At 51.0% G+C, this 27114-nt stretch overlaps 1 protein-coding gene across 17 annotated transcripts in view; it reads right to left on the bottom strand.

Moving 5' to 3' along the window:
- LDLRAD3 (low density lipoprotein receptor class A domain containing 3) overlaps positions 1 to 27114 on the bottom strand; it is a 417721-nt gene that overhangs the window by 110758 nt on the left and 279849 nt on the right. For 13 of the 17 annotated variants that reach the window (XM_070229298.1, XM_070229297.1, XM_023653878.2 and 10 more), the window contains one exon: positions 7008 to 7133. The exons of the other annotated variants lie outside the window; for them this stretch is intronic. In XM_070229298.1, coding sequence (XP_070085399.1) covers positions 7008 to 7133 — 126 coding nt within the window. The remainder of the gene's footprint in view (positions 1 to 7007; positions 7134 to 27114) is intronic. 17 annotated transcript variants of the gene reach the window in all.

Genomic DNA, 27114 nt, shown 5'->3' with positions numbered 1-27114 from the left:
TCATGCATCAGACCCAGCTCTACGTCCCCTGCAGCACCTTGCATGGCACCTGGCATAGAAACTGTGGACAGAGGAGGAGAGCCTGAAGGAAGGTAGGAGCTGGGGTTCCTGAACAACGATGGTCTCAATGTGCCCCCTGGGTACACATCTGAAACCAGGGAAGAGGATCAAGACCTCCATATGCTAAGAACACAGCCCGACTGCTGCCTTCCCTCTTTAACCCTTTGACCAGCTGCTTGGTCCATTCATTCAACAGACATTTACTACTGACTATTCCCTTTAAATAAGGCACTGTCCTAGGCACTGGGGATACAAGAAAACCCAGCCTGTGTTCTTAAAGAGCTTACATTCTGGTGGGGAGACAGACAAGTCGGTACGCATGAAGACAGCATGAGAAGAGCGATTTATTCCATGTGTATTTATTGCATGCCAAGGCTGCGCCAGACAACACACTTGGCACTGGGGGTAGAGCTGTGACCCACACCACGACACCATCTCACGGCTGTCACTCACGGAGGACAGCAAATAAACACATTGGTGCTAAGTGCTGAGGGGAAGAGAGGAAGGAGGCAGCGGCAGACGGGTGAGAGGAGTCATTCCTCACAGGGTGATCAGGGCAGGCCTCTCTTTAGGTGGCATTCGTTTGGCAAAGGCCCGAGATGGTGTGCGAACACACAGGAGGATGGCCCAGCCCAGCCTCGGCAAACCACAGACGTTTCCCTGAAGAAGCAGGCCATACCCAGTCTTTAAGGAGGCTCACGATGGAGCTTGGGAGCACTGGGCGGAAGAGTCCTCCACTGCAACTCCCCACTCACCCGGCCCATCGATGCCCAGCCCGGCTCCTGGAGGCTCCACTGAGGGACTGGCTGAGGAGCAAAGAGGAAACGCAGGCTCCAAGCTGACTGACACGAATGGAGCCTTGGAAGTGCACCAGCATCGAGGGGCTCCATGAACAGAAACCACGGCTACGCCGGCTAAAGGTTCAGCCGTCGAGGGGGACGGGCAAGAATTCACCATCAGTGGAAGAAACAGACTCCAGGACACAGAGGTTTTTCTGGGCACAACTACACTGACAGCAGCAGCAGAAGATGCTCAGCTTGAATTAATTTGCCATCGTGGCCCCCGCACCTCGCCACCCCCTCAGTTCTTGGCAGTCTCCTCCCTCACGAACGAGGATCAGGGTGAGGGCTGTGCTGCCCGTCGATCTGGGGTTCAGCTTCAGCCAAGGAAGTCTGAGCACAAGGGAGAGGCCAAATGCAGCCAAAATGAGAAAGGAGGGGAAGTGAAAGGTGAGAGCGCAGCACTGGGACCTCTGCGAGGACACACCGGTTCTCGCTGCCCTCAGTCCCGGGCCAGGAGTCAAAGGTCAGAAACATCCAGAGACAGAGCTCTTTAAAAATGCCACTCTCCCGCTACCTGTTAAAAGTGAAGACATCACCCTACAACACCTTCCCTTTATCTTTTCTTTCTTTCTTTTTACCATCTTATTACAGAAACTTTCATACATGTACAAAAATAAAGACTGGCATGGTGAACCCATGTTCCAACCACTTGTTTAATAACTATCCTCTCCCCAACAATCCTGTCTCAATCCTTCCCGTCCACGACCCTGCCCCTAAGGCTTCAAGCATGTCCCAGGTATCATGTACTCTCATCTTCACAGACTCCAGTATGTATTTCTCAAAGATAAGGATATTTAAAAAATAATAAACAGAATACCATTCTCACACTTAAAAAATTAACGATGCCTTACTATCATCAAATATCTAACCACAATTCAAATGTTTCCCATTATCTCCATTTTTTTCTTTTGAACAGCTGGTGAGTCAGGACTGAAACAAGGTCCTCACGCCGCATTTGGTTGATCTGTCTCTCAGTCTCCGTCAGCCTATAGGTTCCCTCTTCTGTTTTTTTCCTTAGAATTTATTAATGGATGAAACTGAGTCCTGAAGAATTTCCCACATTCTGGATCTGGCAGTTTCTCTCCCCATGGGGTCATTAACACGGTCCTCTGTCCCTCAATTTCCCATAAATCAATGGTTAGTATTAAGGACTGCATGATGTGTTCCCCAAAATTCCTATGTTGAAACTCTAACCCCTAATGGGATGGTATTAGGAGGTGGGGCCTCTGGGAGGCGATTAGTTAGATGAGGTCATGAGGGTGGTGCCCTCACGATGGTGTCAGTGCCCTCATAAGATGAGGAGGAGCCAAGGGATTTCCCTCTCTGTGTGCACGCATCAAGGAAGGCCACGTGAGGACAGAGACACAGAGAACCCAAGCATGCTGGGACCCTTGATCTCGGACTTTCAGAACTGTGAGAAATACGTTTCTGTCCTTTAAGCCACCTCGTCTACGGTATTCTGTTACAGCAGCTCAAACTGACTGAGACAGACTTAGATGCTCTATCAGATTCAGGACGGATGTTTTTGGCAGAAACACCTCATAGTGGTGATGTGCGTGCCTTTTGGGTCATATCAGAAGGCAAAAAACACCTGGCTGTCTCTTTTCTCGTGATGCTAAAACCGACTTGCGGGAGGTTCCAACTCCAGGTTAGATACAGTAACCGCAGCCACCCTGGCCCTCCCACTGAGTGCAGCTAAAAAACACCTGGACAGAATACACATAGCAGGAAATTTTAGATTCTGAAAAGTAAACTGGAGAAGGCCAAATGGGGAAGAAGACCAAAATTTGAACTAGCACTCAAATGGCACTAAGTTACTTTTGTCCGTCCGTCTCAGAGCCCGAGGAAACTGGAAAGTATCAGAGAGATCACAAAGAGGGAGGAACTTGGGAAAGTAAGTCCATAAAGTTATTTATGCACTCCTAGGCTGGTCCCCTCATGCACAGGCACGGATCTGCTCCTAATCAACTCACCAAAGAGGCGGAGAACCGAACGCACAGACGACCGCCCCGGGTCCCAGACTGACCACGGGAGGCACACGCGCAGGACAGACGCAAAGAGGACTGCAGAAACAGCTGGAAACTATCGCAACCGCAGCCCACAGAGGGCTGTCAGGAGCTTGTGGCCTCACCCCGCAGGGCCAGCGCCCATTAAAACAGAAATACAAGCATTCTCTGTAGGATTTAAACAAAACCCAGAGTGTTGCACACAATAATCAAAATATCCAGAATATAATCCAAAATCACTTGCCATGTGAAAAATCAGGAAAAAATCTCAATTCTCATGGGAAAAGATAATCAACAGACACCAACGCCAAGATAAGACAGACGTTGGAATTACGTGATGAACACTTTAAAGGGCCTGTTATACAAATACTCTACCAAGTAACCACAAACACTCTTGAAACAAATGGAAAACAAAAAGCCTCAGCCAAAAACCAGAAGATATAAGGAAGACTCAAAAGGAAATTTTAGAACTAAAAAATATAGTAACTGAAATGAAAAAGAGCCGCACTGCACGGGCACAAAAGCAAATTGGAGACGACGGGAAAAAGCATACGTGACAAAAGATTAATAGAAATCATCCAATCTAACAACAAAAAGAAAAAAGATTGATTAAAAAATGAACAGCGCTTCAGGGACCTGTGGGACAGGAACACATGATCTAAAGTTCTCAGAGTCCCATTAAGAAACGGAGAAAGAGGACAGCACTTAAAAAATATCTGAAGAAGTAATAGCTGAAAATGTACTAAGTACGGCAAAAGAAAAAAACCCACAGGTTCAAATAGAACCCTAAACAGGACAGACTCAAAGAAATCCGCGTACCCAGACACACTAGGATCTAGCTGCTGAAAACTAAAGAGAAAAATAGAAAGCTTCCAAAGCGGCCCGAGAAAAAGAGTAAGTTCTCGATGGGAAACAATTCGAATGACTGCAAATTCCTCATCGGAAACCACGGAAGCCAGAGGAAGCGGCACGACATTTTTAAAGGGCTTAAATAAAAGAACTGTCAACCCAGGTTCCACATGTAAAAACATCCTTCAGGAATGAAGGTGAAATGAAGACATTCTCAAATGAGGGAACACTGAGGGGCTCCGTGGCCAGCAGACCTGCTTTACAGGAACTGCTAAAGGAAGTGCTTCAGACAGGAGGGAAATGATAACAGGGGAGAGTTGGAAGATAAGGAATGAAGGAAAAGAAACCAAAATAGTAAATATCTGGGTAAATATAAGAGACTATTCTTCTCCTTTGGAGTTCTTTAAAATATATTTGAAAATCTAAAGCAAAAATTAAAACATTGTCTTTTGGGGTTTTTAACATATGGCAATTACCGCCTAAGACAGCTATCACATAAAGAGATCTAGAGAGTGACAGGCCTCTCCATTCTACCTGAAGTGGCGCATCATGGACTAAAGCTGTCTGTGGAAAGATTGACTGCGGTTTCGGGAGTTTTCAGCCTGATCCATCCATTACAAAGCGCCCATCAATATTATATCTAATGGTTTTAGAAGCCATTGATGAACCATTGCTTCATCAGGGGTTACAAAATAAATACTCTCATTCTCTCATTCGTCTGTTATAGCTGGTATTCTTCAAGAAAAAGAACTTTCCTGAGCCAGCCCTGAAGGCCTAGTGGTTAAAGTTCCGTGCCCTCTGGTTCGGAAGCCTGGGTTCAGTTCCCGGGCATGGAAGCACACCGCTTGTCTGCCAGTAACCATGCTGTGGTGACAGTTCACACAGAAGAACCAGAAGAATTTACAACTACACACAACTATGTACTAGGACTTCGGCAGGGGGAGAGAGGAAAAAAGGAAGAAGATTGGCACAGATGTTAGCTTAGGGCAAATCTTCCCCTGCAAAAAGAAAAGGAAATTTCCTAAGTCAGCTATTTAATTACTCAGAAGTAAGGGAGGTATAAATGCTTGATTCTTTCCTTTTACTTACCAGTTTTCAAAACAGTGAGTTACAACTGCTATTTTTAAGCGCTAGACATGCCAGAGGAAAATGCTAGCTTAATCCTCACTGACCAAATTTGGAAGGGATCTAATTTACTCACTTAGACAACTAAAGACCAATGTTCAAACATCTAAATCATACAGTGTCTTCAATTACGGCAGGGAGGGCACTGGATCGCACATCATTTAGAATCTACATACTACAATGCATCTCACTTGCTTTTTGTGGCTACTGAATTACTCTCTAGTACACAAGCATGTATGAATATATATATGAAATTGCCCCTTAGATTATAAAGTCCTCATGGACAGCAGGAAACTGAGATCAGGCTGATACACACTTACTAACAGACTAAATGATATACGAAACACGTACAGCCTTGGACACCCTAAGCCAACGGGGAAATCCTAGTAAATATGGTCTTCCCCTTGGTCACTCACAGCTTTGCTTTAGGTGACTACATATCTTTTAAATCAGTTACTCTGTGCCAGCCACTCCACCAAGCACTTTTCAGATATTATCTCACGTAATTCTCACAACCACCCCTGGAAGCAGGCTCTCGGCACCCCCATTCTCACGACAAGGAAACCACCGTGAAGGAGATCATGCAGCACGCCCTCCTCATGCTTAACTAGGCTGGGACACAAATCTGAGGCCAGACTCTCCAGCTTAGGAGTCACTTTGCAGTCAGGCCCCTCCCCTGTTAGTGACAGGCATGCTCCCTGCCGAGGTAGATTTCAGTCGCTCTACTAACTATCCAACAATCCAGCGGCTAGGCCACATTTCTGCCATTTGGACCCAGAAAATGAAATAAGGCAATAGCAGAAGGCACATGGGAGAGTTATAAACTCCCCGCGGCTCTGCTGGGAGGACAGAGCCATGACTGCTCTCTGGAAAGACGTAAATAACACAGGAGACAGCAACCGTCCTCTGCAGGGACCAGAACCACAGGGTAAGGGAAAATCAATTTATCAAAATAGTCACTATGTCGCTAAAACTTATGTTTTGAAAAAAATTAATCCCATGAGAAAATGGTCACAATAAAGAGGACCGTTCATTAAAATAATAAAGCGGAGCACATTAGAGAAGAGATATATGTATGCATAAATAGAGAGAGAGAAAGGACTGGCACAAAATAACCCAAATATTAACAGTGCTTCATTCTGGGCAGTTTTGTTTTCCTATCTACACTTTTCCATATTTTGCAAGTTCTTTACAATAATCAGAAGAAAAACATGTTATTAAAATATGTAAGCGCACAGAAGAAAGGCGTAAATTTGTCCAGACCCGACTCCAGTTACAAGGGCTCCAGCAGTCTACACACCTAAGGGGACAGGAAAGAAGAAGAAACAGTGAGTGGCGACCAAGTGACCAGTGGCAGGTACAGAGCACCTGCTGGGAGAGCTGGAATGGTGCAAACATGGGGAAGGAACGCTCGCAGGCCACTGAGGCTGCTGCGTGTGTGCAGAGATTCCGGACACAGAGATGCTGACAAGGAAGGCACTGCACACGTCCAGACCAAGTAGTGAAGATCAATACCAAGGCCGCTAAGAGGTCAAGGTGGGGTAGATAGAACAAGGGCGGCTGGCTGTCTGTGTCCTGATACCATGGAATATTATATAACAGGTAAAAAGAATCACGATGGTCACAAGTGGAGAACTTTAGCTTTCTATACTGTTTGGACGTCTTTTCAAAAATATTTTCTTACAGTGTGTATATAATCAATATATAAACATCTTTTTTGAAAGAATTCCAAGTAGGAAGGAAAGCAAGCAAGCACATGAACATTGAGCGGTAGAGTCCATCAGATGAGGGGCTCAACGAGGCGAGAATGGACTCTGCTGCTCGCGAGCTGTTCGGCACTGGATGAGGCCACCACTCTCCACACTTTTGATTCCTTCTCTGTGAACGGGGATGATACCCCTGCATGTGCAGAGCCACTGTCAAAACGGAGAACAGAGTCTGAGCGAGGCCGGTGCGTTAGGGGGTCCCTGACACAAGGTAGCCAAGCATTTACACAAGAAAGCAGCAGTGCAAACAGAATCTGGGGCCTGAGCCCAGAGTGGGTGAGAAGTGGAGTAAGAGGCCAGCCGGGAGGCGGCGGGCGGCCAGAAGGAACAGGGTGCACACGGGTGAGCCCAGCACTCACTGCAATTCTCCTCGTCGCTGCCGTCAGGACAGTCCTCGAACCCGTTACAGCGGAAGCGGCCGATGATGCAGTGGACGCCGCTGGCGCAGGGGAAGAACGTGGGGCCGCACTTCGACTTAGCCTTGGCTGCGGGAGGAAAGAAGACACAGAGCGAGGCGTCAGCAAGTGAAGTGCCCGCCACTGCATACCCCTCGCGCCAGCTCCGAGCGTACAGACGGGGCTTCTGCACCTACTAAAAAGTCCCAAGCGTTTCTCACTCCACCGCCCCCTTCAACTCCCAACCGGACGGGAAGCCCACACGCACCATCCCCTAGGAAGGGAGCGGACGTCCCACAGAGGACACACCACGCCTGCACCTACAGGGCTCAATCAGAAGGCACAAAACAAAGAAATGAATGGGTGAGCAGACGGACGATGGATGGAGTTTGCTCTTGAGCTGCAGAAGAACCATCCAAAATTCATTCCCTGACTGTCTAATCGTCTGCTTTAGCTGGTGCTCACGAGACAGTGTGGCCACGGCTTTCCGTGGATCATCTCATGTAAGCCATCCAGCAGCCAACCACTGCGATGGGGTGCAGGAAAGAATTAGCGCCACAGGCCTGAGCCGGCTGTCCTGGGAAGGGCTGGCCCTTGCTGGGCTGGAACTCGGATTCCGGCCGGGTTCGCACCTTCTCTCTAAGAACGCTCGCTGTGCCTAAAGTGTTGATGCAGACAGCGCGCTCGACGCCGAACACCTGCTTTGCTTCTGGGATGTGGGATTTGGGATGTGGGTACCTCCGAGGCAGAGGGTGCCTGCCTGCCCAGCGCCGGTACCAACTCAGAGCGCAGGGAGCTCTGAGCATCCCCGGAAGACAACATTTCTCACGTGTTGTCACAACTTGTGGCTGGGGGAATTAAGTGCCCCTGGGAGGCTCCCCTGGGAGAGACTCCGGGAAGCTGGACTTCACTCCCTCACTTTTCCCCTTTGTTGGTTTTGCTTTGTCTCCTTTTGCTGTAATAAATCTTAGCCGTGAGTATGACTTACGCTGAGTTCTATGCATTCTCCTAGCAAATCATCAAACCCGGGGTGGCCCTGGGGACCCCAACAAAGACGGGTATGGTTCCCATCCCCAGTTCACAGATGTGCTCTGAGAGGTGAAGTGACTGGCCCAGGGTCACACAGCTGGAATATCTGGGGCTGGGGTGGAGCCTGCGGCACTCAGACTCTAGAAGCCACACCCCCAACCAATGCAAGGGTACTGCCTCCCTGCCAAAGGCTATCACTTCTCAAAACAGAAGCCAGACTCCCACTCAAAGATATTCTTCTTCCACTCCTGCTGTACAAACAGTTTTAACAGAAACTGCCGTGGACCTGGCTTGGCCGAGGGTCCCGCTGACCACATAGCCTGGGGGGTCATGCACTTCCCACCGACGGCGCTGGCTGCTCTAGCCTGCGATTACAAGGGCTAAGATCCGATCTGTTGCTGTCTCCCAGGCAGCAGGACCCACCCAGCATCTCCCTCATCTTCTGTCTTAGAGGCAGGACCTCTGGTCCTTGAGAAGAAGGGCCATTTCTTTGGAACAAACAGGCAGTAAATTCCCGTCATGTTCCTGCCATCAGTAACACGCCAACTTTGGCAGCAGTCGATCCATAACGAACAGTTTTAAGGCCTAGGAAGTGGCCAGGTTTTAAAACCCCTTATGGCTTCATTTCGATCTGGACTTGTGTGATGCTGCTGCTGTGCTCTTCCCAAATCACAAACAGGGGAGTGTCCAGGGGTCAAACGGCAGCTCTGTTTTCATGGCCTTGGGTAAGTTTCTAGATATTGCTGAGCCTCAGCTTTCTCATCAGTAAATTGGGGGTGTCACCCACCCCTCAGGGCTCCAGGTTCAACAGCTTCAATGACTCCTTCAATGAGATGATCACAGCAAGCGCTTAGCACGGAGCATGGCATACAGCAGGCACTCACTTAACGGCAGCGCTCATGCTCTTATCATCACCACCACTAGGCTTAGGGAATTTTGAAACTGATCTCTGGACTGCTAATTTTTTTTCCAACTATCAAAGTTAAAAAAGCTCATTATGGAAGATCTCTGTGAAACGCTATCAAGTGATCTCCAGGATATACTGTTAAATGGAAAAAGCAAAGTGCAAAAGAGTATCTATAGCATTTCAACCCTCTGTAGAGCCAAAGGGGATATAAGAAAACACGCACACATTGGCCCATCTGTGCAAAACAAATACAGGAGGGCTGAAGCAGAAACTAAAGAGATTAGCTACCTACGGGGGTGGGTGGGAAAGGGGTGGAAAGAATGGGGGACGGGACTGGAACGAGAGACGAGAAGGGTGCACATTTCTCTCAGTCTATTTGTGTAGCTCTCGCTCTTAGAACCGTGATAGCATTTCACGTTCCCCAAAAGCAAACAATTAAAATCAACCACACGTGTGTGTGGGAGACTCGAAATGGAACATAAACACAACAAAGGAACATAACTGCATTACAGATGAGCGAAAGCACCACAGTGAAGGGGGTGGGGAAGAAAAGAACCAGCCGAAGTCACTCAGGAAAACGTTATTTGACTGGCTTCTACAAGGCTGAAGAAAAACCGCACTGAACACAAATACGCCACTCTCGTTGTATATGTTTGTCACAGGGGTGTGGATTAACAACTCTGAAACTACCTTTTGTGTGCACGAGGGTTGAATAAATAAGTTAATATCCTGCAGATAATACGAGTGAGGTTTCTCACTATCAGAGGAAGAAGTTACAAATAAGGAAAGTGGGAAGGCTAAAAGGAGCCCTGAGGCTGTGGACCAGAATTGAAGGCATCAGTATGAACTCAAGGTCTGTAAAGACAGATAAATAGATGATAGATACATAGATAGACACATAGATAGATGGAGAGAGAGACAGACAGACAGAAGTGATCTGTGTGTGTGCGTGGATTAGTGTACACACACATATGTCCCAGCTGCATCTGCTAAGAAAGACTAGAAGCGACACAATCCAATAGCAATGAGTGCACCCAACACCCAGATCTTGGTTTGTAAATACCATTATCCCATAAAGGAAACCAGGGCTCCCTGGAGAAGTGGTTGATTCCAGGGGGAAAAAACAAGGTGAACCTGTAGTGTCTTCTGTTGCCAGAAAGTAAAGAAATGCTCAAAATATGATGGAGACACAAAAAAGGACAGAGTCAACCTGAAGGAGGTCCAGTGGCCGCAGCTGGAACAAACTGAACAACCAAAGAAACGGGAGTAGCACCAGACGGTGACCCAGAGAAGAAAACACACACCTCTGAGTCCACACCGACGCCGCAAATTGCTGAATAAATCAGTGAAGGGGGGAGAAGGGAAAATTCTCCCTTACAGAAGAATTCCGATTGATAAGCGTAGAGGGGATGTGGGAATAGAAAGTCAGTACTAAGTTAACAGCACAGTAACAACCATTACAGGCAAGACCCAGAGATGGATGCTCACAGGAGAGCACCAGCCAGCCTGCTCTGGTCATCCTTCTAGGGGTCAGGCAAGAAAGGCACCCACAGGCTTTGGCGTCCAAGTTGAGCGCGTTTCTCTGTAACCTTCAACATGTCACCTGCACTCAGAACGTCACTGTCCTCCCTTCGCCCCAGAAAAGCCTGAAGCCCAGCGCAGCCTCACGCAGCCCCGGGCGCCTCTGTGGTCCATGCCCACGCCCTCTCCGTGCTCTGGCCACGATGCCTCCAGCTCGTCCCCCAGCCCCTGAGGCACGTCCCACCTCAGGGCCTGTGCGCCCTGCCGTCACCTCTGCCAGGAATGCCCTCTCCCAGGGGGCGGCACGGACCCCAGCTCCACAGGACTTGCACAGCAGGAACACCGACTCCACCCTCAGTGACTGGAGCCCTTCCTCTGCTTTCTTTCTTCTCCCTCAGAGGAAGGATGTCGCCAACTCGTGTTGGCCACTCAACTGATGAACACACACTCGTCTGAATGCTTTCCTTCACCTGTGGAAGGACCTGCGCTGTCCAGCGCCGACAGCAGGTGCCAAACACCTGCCCAGTATACAAAGGAGCCTACGAGAGGAGAGGGTGGGATGGGGTAATAGGAGCTGGCATCTGCCAGATGCTCAGGAGGGGCTGAGCACTGCGTTCCACGATTACAGATATCAGCTCGTCCCCTCCTCACAAAAACCCATTTTGCAGATAAGAAGAACGAGGTGGAGAAGGGCAGCAGCTCGACACTGCTAACGAGGGGTCAGGGCCCAAACCCCACTCTCGACTCATCTCTCTACCGCCTCCTTAGACCCCCTAAGGCCCAGTCCACGCCCAAGGACTCGACTGAGACAAAGAAAGAGAAAAGAGAGTGAGAACATGAGTATCAATCATAAGCGAATTAGTTACCGTTCGGTTAACCGGCTCTCGGGCCCTGCCCCTGGCCCTCTTCAGGAACTGCTAATGAGCCTCCCGGCCGTGTCAGGGAGGGTCGCTCGCCTCTCGGTCAGAGGAAGCCTGTCCCGCCATGACTTACATCTGTGCCATCAGACGCCCGCAAAGCGACCACTGAGGGGGATCCAGGTGGCCGGCCGAGCGCCTGGCAGAGGCTCAGAGAGAAGCCAGTGCTGACAGCAGCTGTCGGCTGCTCCCTGCCTGCTCCAGCCCCGTGGGACTCAGGGATTCTGGACAAAGTCTTGATTGTCCCCCCGCCCGCATCTCCATGAAGGGAGACTTCAGCAGGAAACCCAGCAGCCCCTGGTGGAAGACGGCAGACGGACGGTGTCTCAAATCGCCCTGAGCAAGGCGGACGGGGTGGCTCCCGTCCACTGAGGGCTTGAGGACACCCTCCCCAGGACCCGCCCAGTGGACTCGTCAAGGCAGCGCCTCTTCCAGCAGTAGGCCGGACTCGGGCTCCCCGGGGGCTGGTTTCTTTCCTGATCTGAGTCCTCCCCTCCTTACAGCCTGGTTGTCATTGTTCTGGATTTCACGGATCAGTAAGATCAAAAAGGTTTAAAAACTACATGGGAGTGGAGGAAGGACTAACATGGCTGCCAGCTCTTTACTTTACCAGCAAGGACGCAAACAAACAAATGTGCAAGAGCCTCTCCACACCACCACCCTACACGACAGGCTGCCTTAGCATCCCGAACGCAGAGGGGACAGTCCTCAGACTGGGATTTGGGGATCACATCAGAACCAGAGGGGAACCAGGAAGTGTCCCGACGTCACCGGGCTGTGACGCCCTCAGAACAAAGGCCTGATGCTTCCACGTGGAACGTCTGGAGCACAGCTGGCAGCCCACAGAGCTTCACTCAGTACCCGACTCGCACCTCTCACAGATGAGACAGCTGCCGCCCAAGGAGGCAGTCCAGGACATGGCGAAGTCACACAGCTGCTCAGGACCAGACTGGTCTAGAATCCACTTCTCATGCCCGGAGTCCAGCCTCTTTGAACAACACTTCGCGTTAGGTGGGGTGCGGTGGGGCCAACCTTGCCAAACCCCACATCAGGAATTATGTTCAAGACAGACCCCAAGAAAAGGGGTCATGAGACTGAGGGACCCTCTGCCACATGACCAGAACTTTCCAAGGCTTGGGGCAGAAACGCTCCTCACCGGGCATCCTGCCTGTAGCTCCCTCTTTGCCCTGGTGGGGCTTGGGGCTGCCCGCTGGTCCTGCAGGATGGCGGCCCGGGAGGGGGCCTGCACTCTACGGCTGCAGCCGGGCTCTCCCCATGAAGCAACCACAGAAAGGAGGGGGACGGGGACGGAGCGCTGGGCCTCTGCTCAGCCAGAACATCATCAGCTCAGCTCCTCAGCTGGCAGCAGCTCTCAGGCCGCGGTGACAGCTCCAGCCACAGCTGCAGCATTCAGGGTCTCTCCTCCAGACCTCTGTGGTTGGCCAAATGGGCCACAGCTGCCACCTCCGCCCTCTGCGCACCTCCATTCCTGCTCCAGGATCCTGCCAGCATGTGTCGAGACAGCCCAAAGAACCAGAAGCAGGTGCCTTAAGCTCCTCTGCAAAATTACCATCCTCACTTTGTAAACACAAGACACAGCTCGCTGTGAAAAATCCCGACAACAGAGAAAAGTACGAAGGCCAATGCAAAAATTATCCCAAACTGCCACTGCCCAGGCAATCCACTGTGGCCATTTTGGTAAACATGCTCCTGAAGCATGGTCTCAAAACTAGGCTGTGCAAACGGACAGTCCTGGACGCGCTAAAATGCGGCAGCTCCGGACCGGGGCCTGGCGTTCTGCGTTCCTAACACGCTCCCAGGCGATGTCGACACCGCTGGCTCCAAGCACTTCACTTCCGAGCAGCAAAGGACCATTGTCTTGTTTGCCCTGAACCTGCACTGCCCAGAAAAGTGCTTGGCACATAGGTCACGTAATAATTACGGGCTGAATTAATAAACGGAAATCTGAGTATACAGTTTTGCACCCATAAAACACTATGTTATTCTGAAAACTGCTTTTGTCACTTCACAACATATTGTGACATCTTTTCATGTCAATAACTACAGGTCCACCCTCACTTTTAATGGTTCGGGTTAGTTTTACTGCATCTAGGTACCTGCAAGTCCCATCACTGAGGGATATTTGAGGGGTTTTAAGTAACAATGTACATCCAGACCTATATATTATTTTCCCCACTTGTACAATATCTCTTTAAAGGTATGACCACTAGGTCAAAGGATGTGCATATTTCACATTTTGGCATCCTTTTGATCATCGACTGCCTCTCCCCTAGGAACGGTCTTCTGCCCACAGTTGGCTACAGGAAAAGCCTCCGGCCCAGGATTGTCCGAGACGGGCTGAGCCTCCTGGGCCGGCAATGACATTCCTGGAGGCACAAGGCTGGGAACACACCCCCGTCCCTCTGTGTTTACATTAAGCCGGACCTTACTGCCTCCAGTGCTCCATTATTCTCCTCTATCTCTGTCTTCCTCTACTTCACCATCTGTGCATTTCATCACTGTGCAGAGTGGGGGACATTCCTAGCCCATCAAGAAAACCAGGTCTCTTCTTTTTATCTTTTTAAATTTGCACCGGCTGCCAGGCACCAATCTTTGCTGGAATTGGTTTCCCTGAGTTGCACTATTCACGAGCTAATGCCAGGGGTCCCTCCTTCCAGGAGACGCTCCTTGAGCTGACTTTCCCAGGCTGCACTGTCCCGTCTCAGGGCCCTGACAAAGGACAGGCGCTGACTCCAAGGGCTGCCCCACTTGCCAGCGCTTCCCCAGAACCCCCGACCCTGTAGGCAGCACGTCCTGGAGAGTGGGCGGCGACCCAGCTGCAGCAGGGTCCCCAGGGATGTCTGTGCAATGCAGCTTGCTGGGCCTGGCCTCAAGAGCAGTCTGCAGTTTTACTAAGCACACAGGACTCCAACGAACCCTAAAGTGTGAATACCCTTCTCGGGCAGGGTCTGCCTATGTCTGTGCCCAGAGAGCAAATGACCTCCTCACGCCCTTCCTCCTGGTGTTGCCACTGCACAGACCAGCAGCCACTCCAACAATTCTGGCCGCAGGGGCAGTGTGGGAGCCACTCCCTCAAGTGGTGGTCAAGTCTAACACTCGTCCCAGGAAGCGTAGTTACCACAAGAAGACGACCCTAAGGAAACCACAGGCCTCTTTATGATCTTCCCCACTTCAACAGGTTCTCTCTTCTTCCTCGTTCATGTGCAAGATACAAAATAACTCTCCTCTACACAAAAAAAGCTGTGGACTCATATTCAAACGGTTGCTGTCCTAGCAAAAAGGCCCTTTTGGAACTTTAAAACTCTTAACCAATTCTGTCCACTTCTTAAGGATTTGCATTTTATCTGTGAACAACACAAAACAGGGTATAGAGTTCAAAAGATTTTCACTGCCCCCTCTCAACAAATAGCAAGACGTTCCTGGGCATCCTGCCATCTGTCAGGCAGCGGGTCAGCTGTGCGGCATTCAACAATGCTCCCCGCCCGATAGCCGGGGACAGACAGGCAAGGGAGCCTCTGCACGCAGGCCTGTGAGTACTCTGATTGGGGAGCTAGAGGACAGCTAATCTCAAACTGGGGAGGAGGCTGATAACAGAAAAGGCTTCTCAGAGCACAGGCGGCCTCGGCAGGCACCCCACGCACGGCTAAGGTGGAAACTAATGTAAAGCTTAGACAGTCTGAGGCCTGACGCATTAGTCATTCATCCCATTAAGGGTAATTCAAACTCTGTCTCATCCTGCAGAGAATGAGGGTACAGAGGAGACAGCTACGCCACGGCTGACAGTTTAGTGCTGGTGGGACTGTGGAGTGAGGGCTGCTCCAAGAAGAGGGAACAGCATGTGCAAAGGCCTGGAGGCAGCGACAGTGAGGCAATGGAAGAACTGAAAGGGGGTCAGTACAAACTGACTTCTCATATCGGTAAAAGTACCTGGTATCTTTTTTTTAATTAAAAAAAAATTAAAAACCCTATTTCTCTTAAGAAATGTGCTTTGAGCTCCTTGCAATTCAGTTCACACTCAAGATGTAAGAATTATAGATGCTAAAGTGTCTATTAGAAAAAATCAAATTATAAAATTAATATAATTTGAATCAACATGTACCCCGCCACCCGCCCGCCACCCCCACGAGGTGAAGGCCCACATGCAGCCATCGCGGGCTAAAAGCTTTGCAAAAAGCAATGGATCTGAAACTGCTCAGTCCCCTGGTTTATTTTGTAAAAAGTCAAACTGTGGTTCCTTTTAAAAGTCAAAAATGACTTCATGGTTGGGAGCAAAAAAGAGCCTTATAAAAATAACAGACTTTTAAAAAGCACTATGCCTGGTTCCCTAGAGTCTGGGAGAGAAAAATCAGGCCTTTCCTTGTGGTCCCAAAGCAGACAACAAGTGGCCCAGCAGGCCGAGCGCATGCCTGGAATTCCCGCCTTTGCAAATCCACCATGCAGGAAGCCCTCTGCCTGGCCAGCAGTTCACTCTGCGTGACTTCTGGAGCGGGCTCCAAGCTTCACTGATCAGAAATCACACTGCATTATTTCTTCCTAAAATGCCATATTGCCTGCTTCAGAGAGACACACCAGGGAGTGGAGAGAGCAAAAGAGCGCAAGCTAACTGGAATCTAAACCCAGAAAGAAGGCCTCCAGCTGAAACAGCATTGCCAGAAGATTCTCGGATAGCGAATTCTTTCTACACATCTCCTCCTCGATAGCTGGAATAAGAGGTCTTAGCCCTGGGGCTAAGAGGTTAGGGGGTACGAAGCATCTGGGTTTCCATCCCAGTTCTGCCACCTAATAGCTGAGACCTTGGACAAAGTCACTTAACTTCCATTGGCCTCAGTGTCTCCATCTGTAAAAGGGGTAGAAAGATAGCACAGATCCCATCGGTTGTTGGAAAATACGAGATTGTGTATATAGAGAAACAGCATAATGAGTGATATCTAGGAGGGATCTGACACACTCCTCCCTCCCTAACACGGTTCACGGTTCTACAAACGGCCCTTCCTCACGTGCATGGACGGCCCCAGGAAAAGGGAGGTGGAAACCGACGGAATGTTCAGACTGTCCAAGGCCTTCTCTTTCAGTTCCTCGTTCCATTAATGTGAATTCTCACTCTATGCCACACATAGGACCAGGTGTGGGGGCTGCAAAGTGACTCAAGCATTCAAACCCACCTACTGTTAGCAAGAAGCGCCGACTAAGGAGCACCCGGCCAAGAAGAAGAAAAAGGACAACGGGCAGGTGACTGCAATGCGATGCAGGGAGTGCAGAACAAGCTAAGCTGCACGAACATTTGCCTCCAGTGCGCGGGACGCAGGCAGGAGCATGGGCTGGCGCGTCAGCTGCCCGGCTCAGACGTGGGACAACCCCTCCAAGGCCATGTGGTTTACGGACAGTTACTTCACCTCTCGGTGCCTCCACCTCCTCATCAGTGAATGGCGACACTAACAGGACCCGCCCCGCTGGGCTGCCGTGGGGATTAAGGGAGACAATATAATAACTGCCTACAACTTTCTCTGGAACGCAGCATTAGCTATGATGGTCATTACCGTACTGGCTAATGTCAAATATATTTCATATTAGCTATTTTTACTTGATCTTATACTATGAAATACAGTATTATGAAGCAGCTAATGTTAGACGGAATTACACAGTATTATTACAAGTATTAGCTATGATTTGTCACTAGTATTTTCCAACAGTTTCTGCCCAGCAGTGGACGCTCAATCAGTGGGGTGGGGGTGGGGGGTGGCCAGAGGGCAGGAGGAACTCCAGAGAGGAGTGTGACCCACACAGCCTGGGCACCAGGGGCCCCACACGAGGCGGTGCTGGGTGAGCGGGTTATGAAGAGGAGGAGGAGGGTGTTGGAAAAGGAGAGGAAAGGGCATTCGAGGCAAAATGAATGACCCAAGGAAAAGCTGCGAGCTGGGACAGGGGATGGTGTGTACAGAGATCTGGGAGCAGCGAGGGTGTCTGGGACACAGAGGTGTGGCAGGAGGTGCGGCTGGGGTCTGGACAGTCATCCTGGAGCCCTGGACATCTTCATAAAGAAAAGGCACGCGTCAGATTCGGTTTTTATGAGGAAACTTGTCTGGCCTCACAAGGGCGCTATGAGGCTGCGGGAGGCACGGGAATGCTCTCCTCACTCCCAGAGTCCCGAGGCAGCAGGAGAGCGCCCAGTCTGTAACACTCTCCAGGCTTTCAGGGAAAAAGGCACTACCAAGAGTAAGAGAATTCCAAGTGTCTGTCCTCGCCCTTTAAAATAAATGTATTACTAAGAACAACAGGAAAAAGGCAAAACAAGGCAGTGAGTTTGGGATTAGGAAATTATCTTATCCCCTAAAGTTTTCTCCAGGTTATTTCACTTGTCTGTTTATGGAACACGTGCTCGTGTGTATGAAGGTGGCTTGTGTGCATCTGATGAGAATGAAAATCCCAAAGAATCTATAAGCAGGAAACCAAGACATCCCCGACTGATCCTTCTATAGACGCATCTGGAGGGGAAAAAGCTCTAAAAAGATAATAAATAAACGTGGGTCAGATAACTTAGCCTCCGGAGGCTTTTCACTGCTTGGAGGAGAAACTTCCTGACAATGGATCAGAGTCCCTGGGATTAAGAACAGATGTGAGAGGGGCTGGCCCCGTGGCCCAGTGGTTCAGCTCGCGCGCTCCGCTGCAAGCGGCCCAGCGTTTCGTTGGTTCAAATCCTGGGCGTGGACATGGCACTGCTCATCAGACCACGCTGAGGCAGCGTCCCACATGCCACAACTAGAAGGACCCACAACGAAGAGTATACAACTATGTACTGGGGGGCTTTGGGGAGAAAAAGGAAAAAATAAAATCTTAAAAAAAAGAACAGATGTGAGAATAAACACGGAGAGGACAGAACACTTTCCAGCTTAAAAAGAGTCCTTCAGTAACAAAGGCATCATCCAGCTCCGTGAGGGTGATGTCCGAGGGACAAAGGAATAAAGAAGACCCCATCTTACATCTCTCCCCATCTAGCTGGGCAACGAGGGTCACCCTGGCCAAAGGTTTACCTTTCAAGGCCTGCAGCCTCTCCCGTCCACTGGGCCGTGGGCAAACGCGGACACTTTCCTTCTTGAACACCCTTATCCCTGCACACAGCTTTACCGCCAGACCGTGAAGAGGAAGCACATATCTGAACGGCTTCCTAGAAGCGGCCCTCCTACCTGCCCGTCCCCACACAAGCCACAAGCACAGGAGGACCTTGGAGCTCAGAGTCTGTCTCCTTTTGTATTTTGAGGAAGATTAGCCCTGAGCTAATATCTACCACCAATCCTCCTCTTTTTGCTGAGGAAGACTGGCCCTGAGCTAACATCTGCCACCAATCCTCCTCTTTTTGCTGAGGAAGACTGGCCCTGAGCTAACATCTGCCGCCAATCCTCCTCTCTTTTGTATGTGGGACACTGCCACAGCATGGCTTGGTGAGCGGTGTGTAGGTCCACACCCAGGATCTGACCCGGCGAACCCCGGGCCACCAAAGCGGAGCATGGGAACTTAACCACTGCGCCACCAGGCTGGCCCTCTGAGTCTGTCTCCTTAATTGTCACTAAAGAGCACCAGAGGAAGGCCTCCGACATGAGGACTACAGGCAGTGACACTCACAGGACAGGGGACTGTCCCTCAGAGACGGCAGGCGGAAACCCTGCTGGGCTGTGTGCACAGAGCCCAGAGAGGAAGGCCTGCAGCTGCTCCAACGGGCTGAGCAAGAGGACGCTGTCTGTCTGTCTGTCACGAGGGAACCTGAAAACAGCTGCTTCAGGAACCAGCCCTTAACTCACCACGAACCCTCCTCCAGGAAAGGCTTCCACCAAGGCACCCAGAGGCTTCCAGGAGGCCCTCAACACCAGGCTCGGGGTCGCGTGCCCCTGGACACCGACCGCCTCTTGGTGGCTGTGGGCTGACTTTAAAGACAGAACACCGACCTCAGCTTCTAGCTCATCCTACGGGAGTAGCGACACTCGGTCCTGACGCACATTAGAACAACCCGGGAGGCTCTGAAAAAAAAGAAAACTCGCCCAAATCAAGAGAGCTGGAGTGACGACACGAATGTTGGACAAAAGAGAATTTAAGACAAAAAGTGTCCCTAAAGACGAGGAAACGGTCAAGCCATCAGAAGACAATTAAATGCACCTAAAAACAGAGCCACAAAATACACGACACAAAAGCTGAGAGAACTGAGAGACAGACACTGAAACAAGAAGAGATGCAGACTTGATCACCCCACTTTCAACAGGCTGAAGATCAGCAAGGAAGCAGGAGACACGACCGCACCACAAACCGATTACGAGACGTCAGAACTCTCCAGCAACAACGCGACTACGCGTTCTTCTCAGGGGCACCTGGAACATTCTCCAGGGGATGCCAGATGTTAGGCCACAAGACAAACCTCCACAAATTTAAAAGGAATGCAGTCACACAACATATATTCTCCAATCACAAGGGATTGAAATTAGGAGTCAGTAACAGAAGGTTTCTTTGGGGATGATGACAATGTTCTAAAATCAGGTAGTGGCAATAGTTGCACAACTCTCTGAACATAACTAAATAGAGAAACAAAACCTCCTAAGAAATCCTGAAATCTACGAGGGTTGGTGACATGAGAAATCCAAGAGCTGCTCGTTTTCAGGAAGGTGCTAAATTGGCCAAACGCCTCCCCATTTCTTCTGGTTTGCTCCCCAGGCAACACTTGGCAATTCAGGGGGAGGGGAGAGTGGGTACCACTGGCATCTAGCATGTAGACCAGGGACGCTGCTAAACATCCTACAATGCACAGAACAGCCCCCCAAATAAAGAATTACTTGGCCCCAAAATGTCAATAGTTTTGAAGTTGAACCCTATAGGGAAAGGTCAATATTTTTAAATTTTTGCTTCTTCTGATTTAAAGGAAGAAATTACCCTATAATAATGGTAAAGAATAAAAGGTTAGGAATCAGACCTGGATCCAAATCCTGGTTCCGCTCCTTCCCAGAAGTGTGACGTGGGTGCTACCTGACTGCCCTGGGCTTAACTCCCTCATCTGTAAAATGGAATGATGAACCAACCTCACAACGCGGCCACATGGATTCAATGAGAGGCTGCCCGGCACCAGTAAGGGCCAAGAGCTCTTACTACTGTAATTACTGTCTCTTGTTAAAGCCCCAAAGTGACTTAGTACCAGGAAATGGGTGACTGAGTCATCTTAAAATGGACTACTTTCTCCAGCAACAATTAGTACATAAACAGGGACACTTCGTGAGCTCATAAGCAACCAAGATGTAACAGTTGACATTCCTCACTCCTATGCCATACTCTGGCCAAATACCCCTTTGCCACAGTAATACAAAGTTTCTGTGAGTCTGACTCGTTTTCTTTCCAACAAACGCTTTCTGTCCATCAGGCAGGACTTGAGACACAAGCCCACCACGCAGTGGCAGCGTCTCTCCCACCTACTAGACAGAACACTTTTCTGCTGCTCAAAACCAATTTTCTGTCGTGGAAACCACCACCACAAACAGGACAAGGGGACCGCCCGTCATCTGCGGGCCTCTGGTCTTGAAACAGAGCTCGCCAGCGAGGAGCAGAGAGGAGTGGCATTCCATAATGTATTATACGATTACTAGCAACTGGGCTCAAATTTTAGTATGAGTTTCCTAGTGGCCAAAACAATGAAGGAAACATGATCAGTAGTGAGGCTGGAGAGAAGTGTCCAAAACACTAAACCTAAGCACGCATGAGAAAAGAGATTTTTGATACTCTCTCCTCATATCCCAGACATAAGTGAGTAAGTCACAAAATGTGAGACAGTCACAAAATTTGAACCCAGGTCAGACATAACCCCAGTCCTGCAAAGGCTGCCCTCGCACGCGTGCACTCCAGAATAATGCATGTGAAGGCATCATTCGTACTCCACACTCGTTTCCTCAACAAACTATGGTGGAATGAGGGAGATTCTGCAGTCGGACTCCTGATATTCAAATCCCAGCTCTGCCACTTTCTAGCTACAAGATCTCTGACAAGTTACATAGCTTCTGGCGCCTCAGTTTCCTCCACTGTAGAATGCAGATGATGACTTTGCCACCCAATCTCACAAAGCTACCGTGGGCCATCACCACTTGGAACAGTTCTCAGGCTCCACGATATGAGCCCAGGCTATTAAAATTACCCCTCCTCCCATCACAGCTTATCGATCACTGATGTGTGCCAGGCATCGGTCGGATCAGGGGTGGGACACAGCCCCGCGCCTCGTCCTCACAGAGCTCTAACAAGCGACACACAGGACGGCCAGTGCTAAGTGCTGCATGGAGACATCAGGCGACGGGATGGGGAGTGAGCGGCCGGTCAGTCTGGGTCATCAGGAAGGGAGTGTCGGAGGGAAGCTGTCAGTGAGCTCTAAGCAAGCGGCAGCCAGCCAAACAGGGATGGGAGGGGAGCGCAGCCCAGGCAGAGAGAACACCTCAAGAACACACCGAAGACAGGAAAGGACTTGGAACAGAAAGAAAGGCAGCGGGCTGGGGCTGGGGCTGGGGCAGAGTGCGGGAGCGGGGGAGGGCGTGTGCAGATGAGGGAAAGCAGGAGCCAGGCCAGGACGGCTTTCTCAGCCTGGGGAAGAGTCTGGATTTGATTCCAAGCGTGATGGGAAGTGTTACAGGTGAGTGACTTTATCTTTTTAAAAGATCACCGGCTGCCTAGTGGAGAGTGCAATGAGGGCAAGCAGGCAAAAGCAGGAAGACCACGGCAGGGGGTGACAAGCGCGCCTGGAGCTGGTGCGGGGGAGTTGGGGAGACGGGGAACCGTGAACAGACTTGGAACCCTGTAGATCAGGGTGTCTCGACCTTGGCACTGCTGACATCTGGGCTGGAGAACTCCTTGCTGGGGGCCGTCCTGTGCACTGTAGGATGTCTCACAGCATCCTGGCCTCCACCCACGAGACGCCAGCAGCACCCACAGCTGTGACAACCAAAAATGTCTCCAGACGCTGCCAAACAGCCCTGGGGGTCAAACCACCCCTGGCTGAGGGCCACTGCTTCAGAGGGGGAGCTCCCAGACTACAGGAGGCAGAGGGGCAGCTAGTAACGGGGACCTTGGGGGGATTCCTAAGCTTTCATCTGTAACAGGGTGAGATAAGCTCAGACGTTCGGAGTCGTCGTGCCCTCCATGCCAGCAGGTCTCCTTTTGATTCCCACAGTCACTCATTCATTGACTCCGCAGTGAGTGTCAGCCACACGCAACGCCAGGGATGCACACGTGACTAAAGATCTCATGGTTGAAGGCAGACACAGACAGGTAAGCAAGTCAAGTTGGCACAGGAGGCCTCACGCAACAGAAGAACCCCGGAGACTGAGCAGAAGCCCGAAGGGAGACGTGGCCCTCTACTCCTGGGGGGGCAGGGGTGCTCCGTGGAGGCTCGAAGGCTGTGCCAGGACGGAGACACAGAGGGGAACCAGCATGTGCAAAGGCACAGGGGCATGAGAGCGGGCGACTGGGAGGCGTGCAGGAGGGAAGGGGCTACAGCCGACGAGATGGGTGGGGCCTGGCAGGGAGGGCTCCGCAAGGCACACTGCCCAGTTTTCCGATTCCATAGGTGGCCTGGGAGCCACTGGAGGGCTGCTGTTATCATTCGTATTCCTTATTACCAATGATTAAAAACTCCTCCAAGCAGACGTCTGCCGAGTGCTGACAGCATACCCACCCGTGGGCCGGGCAGAGGCGTCGCTGCCCCCGCCAGATGGCAAACTGCCGCCTAAGGAAGCTCAGCGACTTCCACGAGATTTCTTGGCTGGCAAGTGGCAGGGCCAGGATGTGAGCCCAGGCTGGCTGGCTCCAGGGTCCCCGGACTCCTGTTTTAGGCAGGAGAGGAGCACCAGGATCTCACACATGGTTAGGAAGATCACTCAGGAAGTAACTATTTAGGCATCACCAGGTTATGGGAGTGGATGCGGCCTCCAAGGGAGGACGTATTAGGTGGGAAGGAAGCAGCTCATTTCCGGGTGAACGACGACCCCGGGGGGCAGCCCCAGAGGGGCTCTCTGTGAGGAAGGACAGCTAGGAGACGGGGGCGAGACCCCAGCAAGCAGAGGAGGGAAGTGCCCGATGTGGTCACCGGTGTCCAATGCTCTGGGAGGTCAGGTGGGTTCCCAGGTTGACACCTGCTGGATCTGAGAATTGTGGTTTCTTGGCGATCACCCCAGAGCAAATTCGTTACTGAGGTGGATGCCAAAGCCAGGCTGCAGAAGGCCGAGGAGACACAAACTGGACTCGACAGGGGAGAGAGACTCGGCAGGGGCCGGGGGGCTGTGTTTGGGGCGGGGAAGGGGGGAGACTGAAGATAAGCAGGTTGACTTCCCACACCTGAGTGCAGGTGGACTCACCTGGGGCAATAAGACACAAGAGGGCTCCAGCCCCACCCCAGGCCATGAGCCACTCTCTGCCAAGCAGGCCTCAATCCACGGGGACACTGGCACTCAGTGGCTTAGGAGCCACCCAGCTGGGCTGTGTTTCTCAGTGTGGTCTGGGAACACTGCCACTTCCTGGGTCCGCTACCAGACCTCCTGACGGGGGTTCTCCCAGGAAGGTCCTGGGGGGCTGCCTCCTGAGGACCCTGGGCCGTTCTGATACAGCCAGCCTGGAAACCATGGAAACCAGCCAGCCTTCAACTCCAAGCAGACCTGAGACCAGCAGCAGTGGCAAGCCCCCGGGGGTCTGTCAGAAATTCAGTCAGCCTTGCCTCAGGCCCACTGAACCAGAATCTGTATTTTAGCAAGATCCCCATGCCTTTCCAACACACAGCATGTTTGAGAAGTTCTGGACTGGAAGGGAGGGAGATCTTGGGGGTGAGGGGAGGGGTTCGGGGCACCCTCCTGCCACACACAATTAGTGCAGAACACCCTGAAATTTGCTGCTGCTTTTACCAGAGACGGCCAAGTATGCCAAAAGGGCCCCCCGTCCGGGCTCTGATGTTCCCAGCGTCTGCCGCACCTGCCAGGGCCGACGAGCAAAGTCAGGCACGACTGCACACACTTAAAACGCTGTTCTCTCTCGCAGGATGGGAGAGTGCTGTGCAGGACACTCTAGATGCACTCCCTCTGAACCCTGAAAACCTCTCTGTTCAGATCCACATGGCGAGCACTGATCTGCAGGGGGTCGGTCTGCTCACCCAAGCCTGAATGTCTGCTTTCAAAACCCGGCTGGGCCACCCGAGCATGTTGGCCAATCACCTCTCTCTAAGCCTCCAGTCCTCATCCATAAAATGGGATGCTAATAGGATCCACTGCGTGGGGCACTGGGAGGTTTGGGTATGGGGCCTCGTACACAGTTAGAAGTTCCACAGGCTGACCCTAGAGTAGACACTCAGAGCTCCTCTATGAGTTCTCTCAGGGTCTCCACCATCCTGCATAAGCTCACACAGACCTAAATCCATTCCTACGTGTGCAAGCTCATGTGCCAGAAAGCCACTCTGCATTTCACAAGGAGGAGGACATTTTATCTTAAGTTACTGACATCTGAATTTGGAAGGGGGCGTGGAGGTGGTCAAGCTACTTTACAGATGAGAGAACTAAGGCCTAGAAAAGCCAGAGTGCTCACCCACAGCAACAGCTGGCTCTGCATCGACGTGTGCTGACCAGGAAGACTGCAGGCAGTGTCTCGCAGTGTTTGGGTCTCTCCTCTGCACACAGGCACCAAGGCCGCGTAGGCAAAGGCTGGGCTGCGCAGGCTGAACGTGCTGTACCGCCCCCGGGCTGTGCTAAGCACAGCGAGTGCCCCAGCCTGGACTTCAGTGGAGAAGCCGCCAAAACCGCCCAGTGCCCTCTGTTCCTGAACACAAAGCCCCTCACTGGGACCCATCTCTGGTCTTTAAAGTCCAAGCAGACTAACAGGGTACTGTCACCGAGCTGATCGTGAGAGGCATCCATGCAGAGGCTGGGAAAGAGAAAAAAGCAGGGCTCTCCCAGAGGACACACCCCTTGGGACCTAAGGAAAAAGGAGAGAGCCTAGGGGAGTGTGTACCCTGAGAGGAACGATTCATTAACAAGGAGGAACTGGGGTCACAGGAAACAGCAAGGAAGAATATGAGGTCAGGCTACGGAGACAAATCAGCCAGGTGACCCCTTTCAACTTCCCGAGGAAGAGATCACGGGGGGGGGAGAGGGGTGTGCATGTGTGTCACTGGTGGGAGGAATCCTATTCCTGCTTGGCAAGCCCATCTGGCTCCCTGGTAAGAGGAAACCAGCTCTGAGAGCAGCAGTGTGAGAGGGACACAAGAAGGCAGGCCAACATGTGCGCCCAGAGTCCTTGTAAACAGTCACTGCTCTTTCATTGGTTCATTCAATAAATGTATTCGGAGCATCTCCCATGTGTCAGGAGCTGACACTCATTGGTGTGAGGATAACAGTGAATAAGATGTACGCAAGGCCTTTTCTGGCTATCCTGAAGTTTCTAATGTTGCCTGGAAGATGGTACCTATGACACTCTACTGTATCTGTTTGTTTACAAGTCAAAGGTAGAGAATGGCTACGGGACCAGGGACAAGGAGCGTCTACCTAGCCTGGGGAGGCAGGGCAGGAAGGCTTCTGGGAGGGGATGCGGTAACAGAATGAGAGGGCCCTCTCTTTATCCATCCATCCATCTATCCATCAATCCACCCATCCAACCATCCATCTATTCATCAATACGTCCATCTGTCATCCATCACTCTGTCAAACCATCCATCTCTCCATCCATCAATCCATCTATCCATCCATTGACACATCGATCCATCCATCCATCCATCCATCCATCCATCCATCCCTCTATCAAACCATCCATCCATCCATCTATCCATCAAGCCACCCATCCATCATTCTATCTATCAAACCACCCACCCACCCATCCATCCATCCATCCATCCATCCATCCATCCCTCTATCACACCATCCATCAATCTATCCATCCATCCATCCATCCATCCATCTATCCATCAAGCCACCCATCCATCATTCTATCTATCAAACCACCCACCCACCCATCCATCCATCCATCCATCCATCCATCCATCCCTCTATCACACCATCCATCAATCTATCCATCCATCCATCCATCCATCCATCTATCCATCCATCCATCCATCCATCTATCCATCAAGCCACCCATCCATCACTCTATCTATCAAACCACCCACCCACCCACCCATCCATCCATCCATCCATCCATCTTCATTCTTTTCAAGCAGCAGCCTCTGCTAGTGTTTTACAGTTCCGTACTCCCAGCAGCAGAGAAGCCAAATGACCAGGTGATGTCAACCCTGTAAATAACCACTATCTCTGGGCAGATGCCAGAGGGCAGGTTTCTACTTAGAAGGAAAAGGAAGCTCAGAAAAGTAAAATCACAAGCTCCAAGTTCCATGCAGGGTCAAGAACAGAAAAGTGTCTGCTCCCCGGCCCTGCTCTGCTGTGGCGTACCAGCCTAGCCCAGAATTAACGCGCACAAGCACTGTCTCATTCTCTAAACTGTTTGTTTTGTCCTGACTTTACTCATGTCCTCTGCAGTCATCCTCAGGGTAAATATGATGCTGCTCCTACGCAATTTTCCTGAAGGCCAGCCTTAAACGTAAGACTAGAAGGACGGCTGATCGGTGGGAGAAAAAGCCTGGCAGAATTAGCAAATCAAGTGATGAAACAATCTGCCTTTGTACTCCCACTGTCTGGAA

This window comes from Equus caballus, chromosome 12 (genome assembly GCF_041296265.1).
Source record: "Equus caballus isolate H_3958 breed thoroughbred chromosome 12, TB-T2T, whole genome shotgun sequence".
NCBI lineage: Eukaryota > Metazoa > Chordata > Mammalia > Perissodactyla > Equidae > Equus > Equus caballus.
This window is presented reverse-complemented; position numbering and strand designations above follow the sequence as displayed.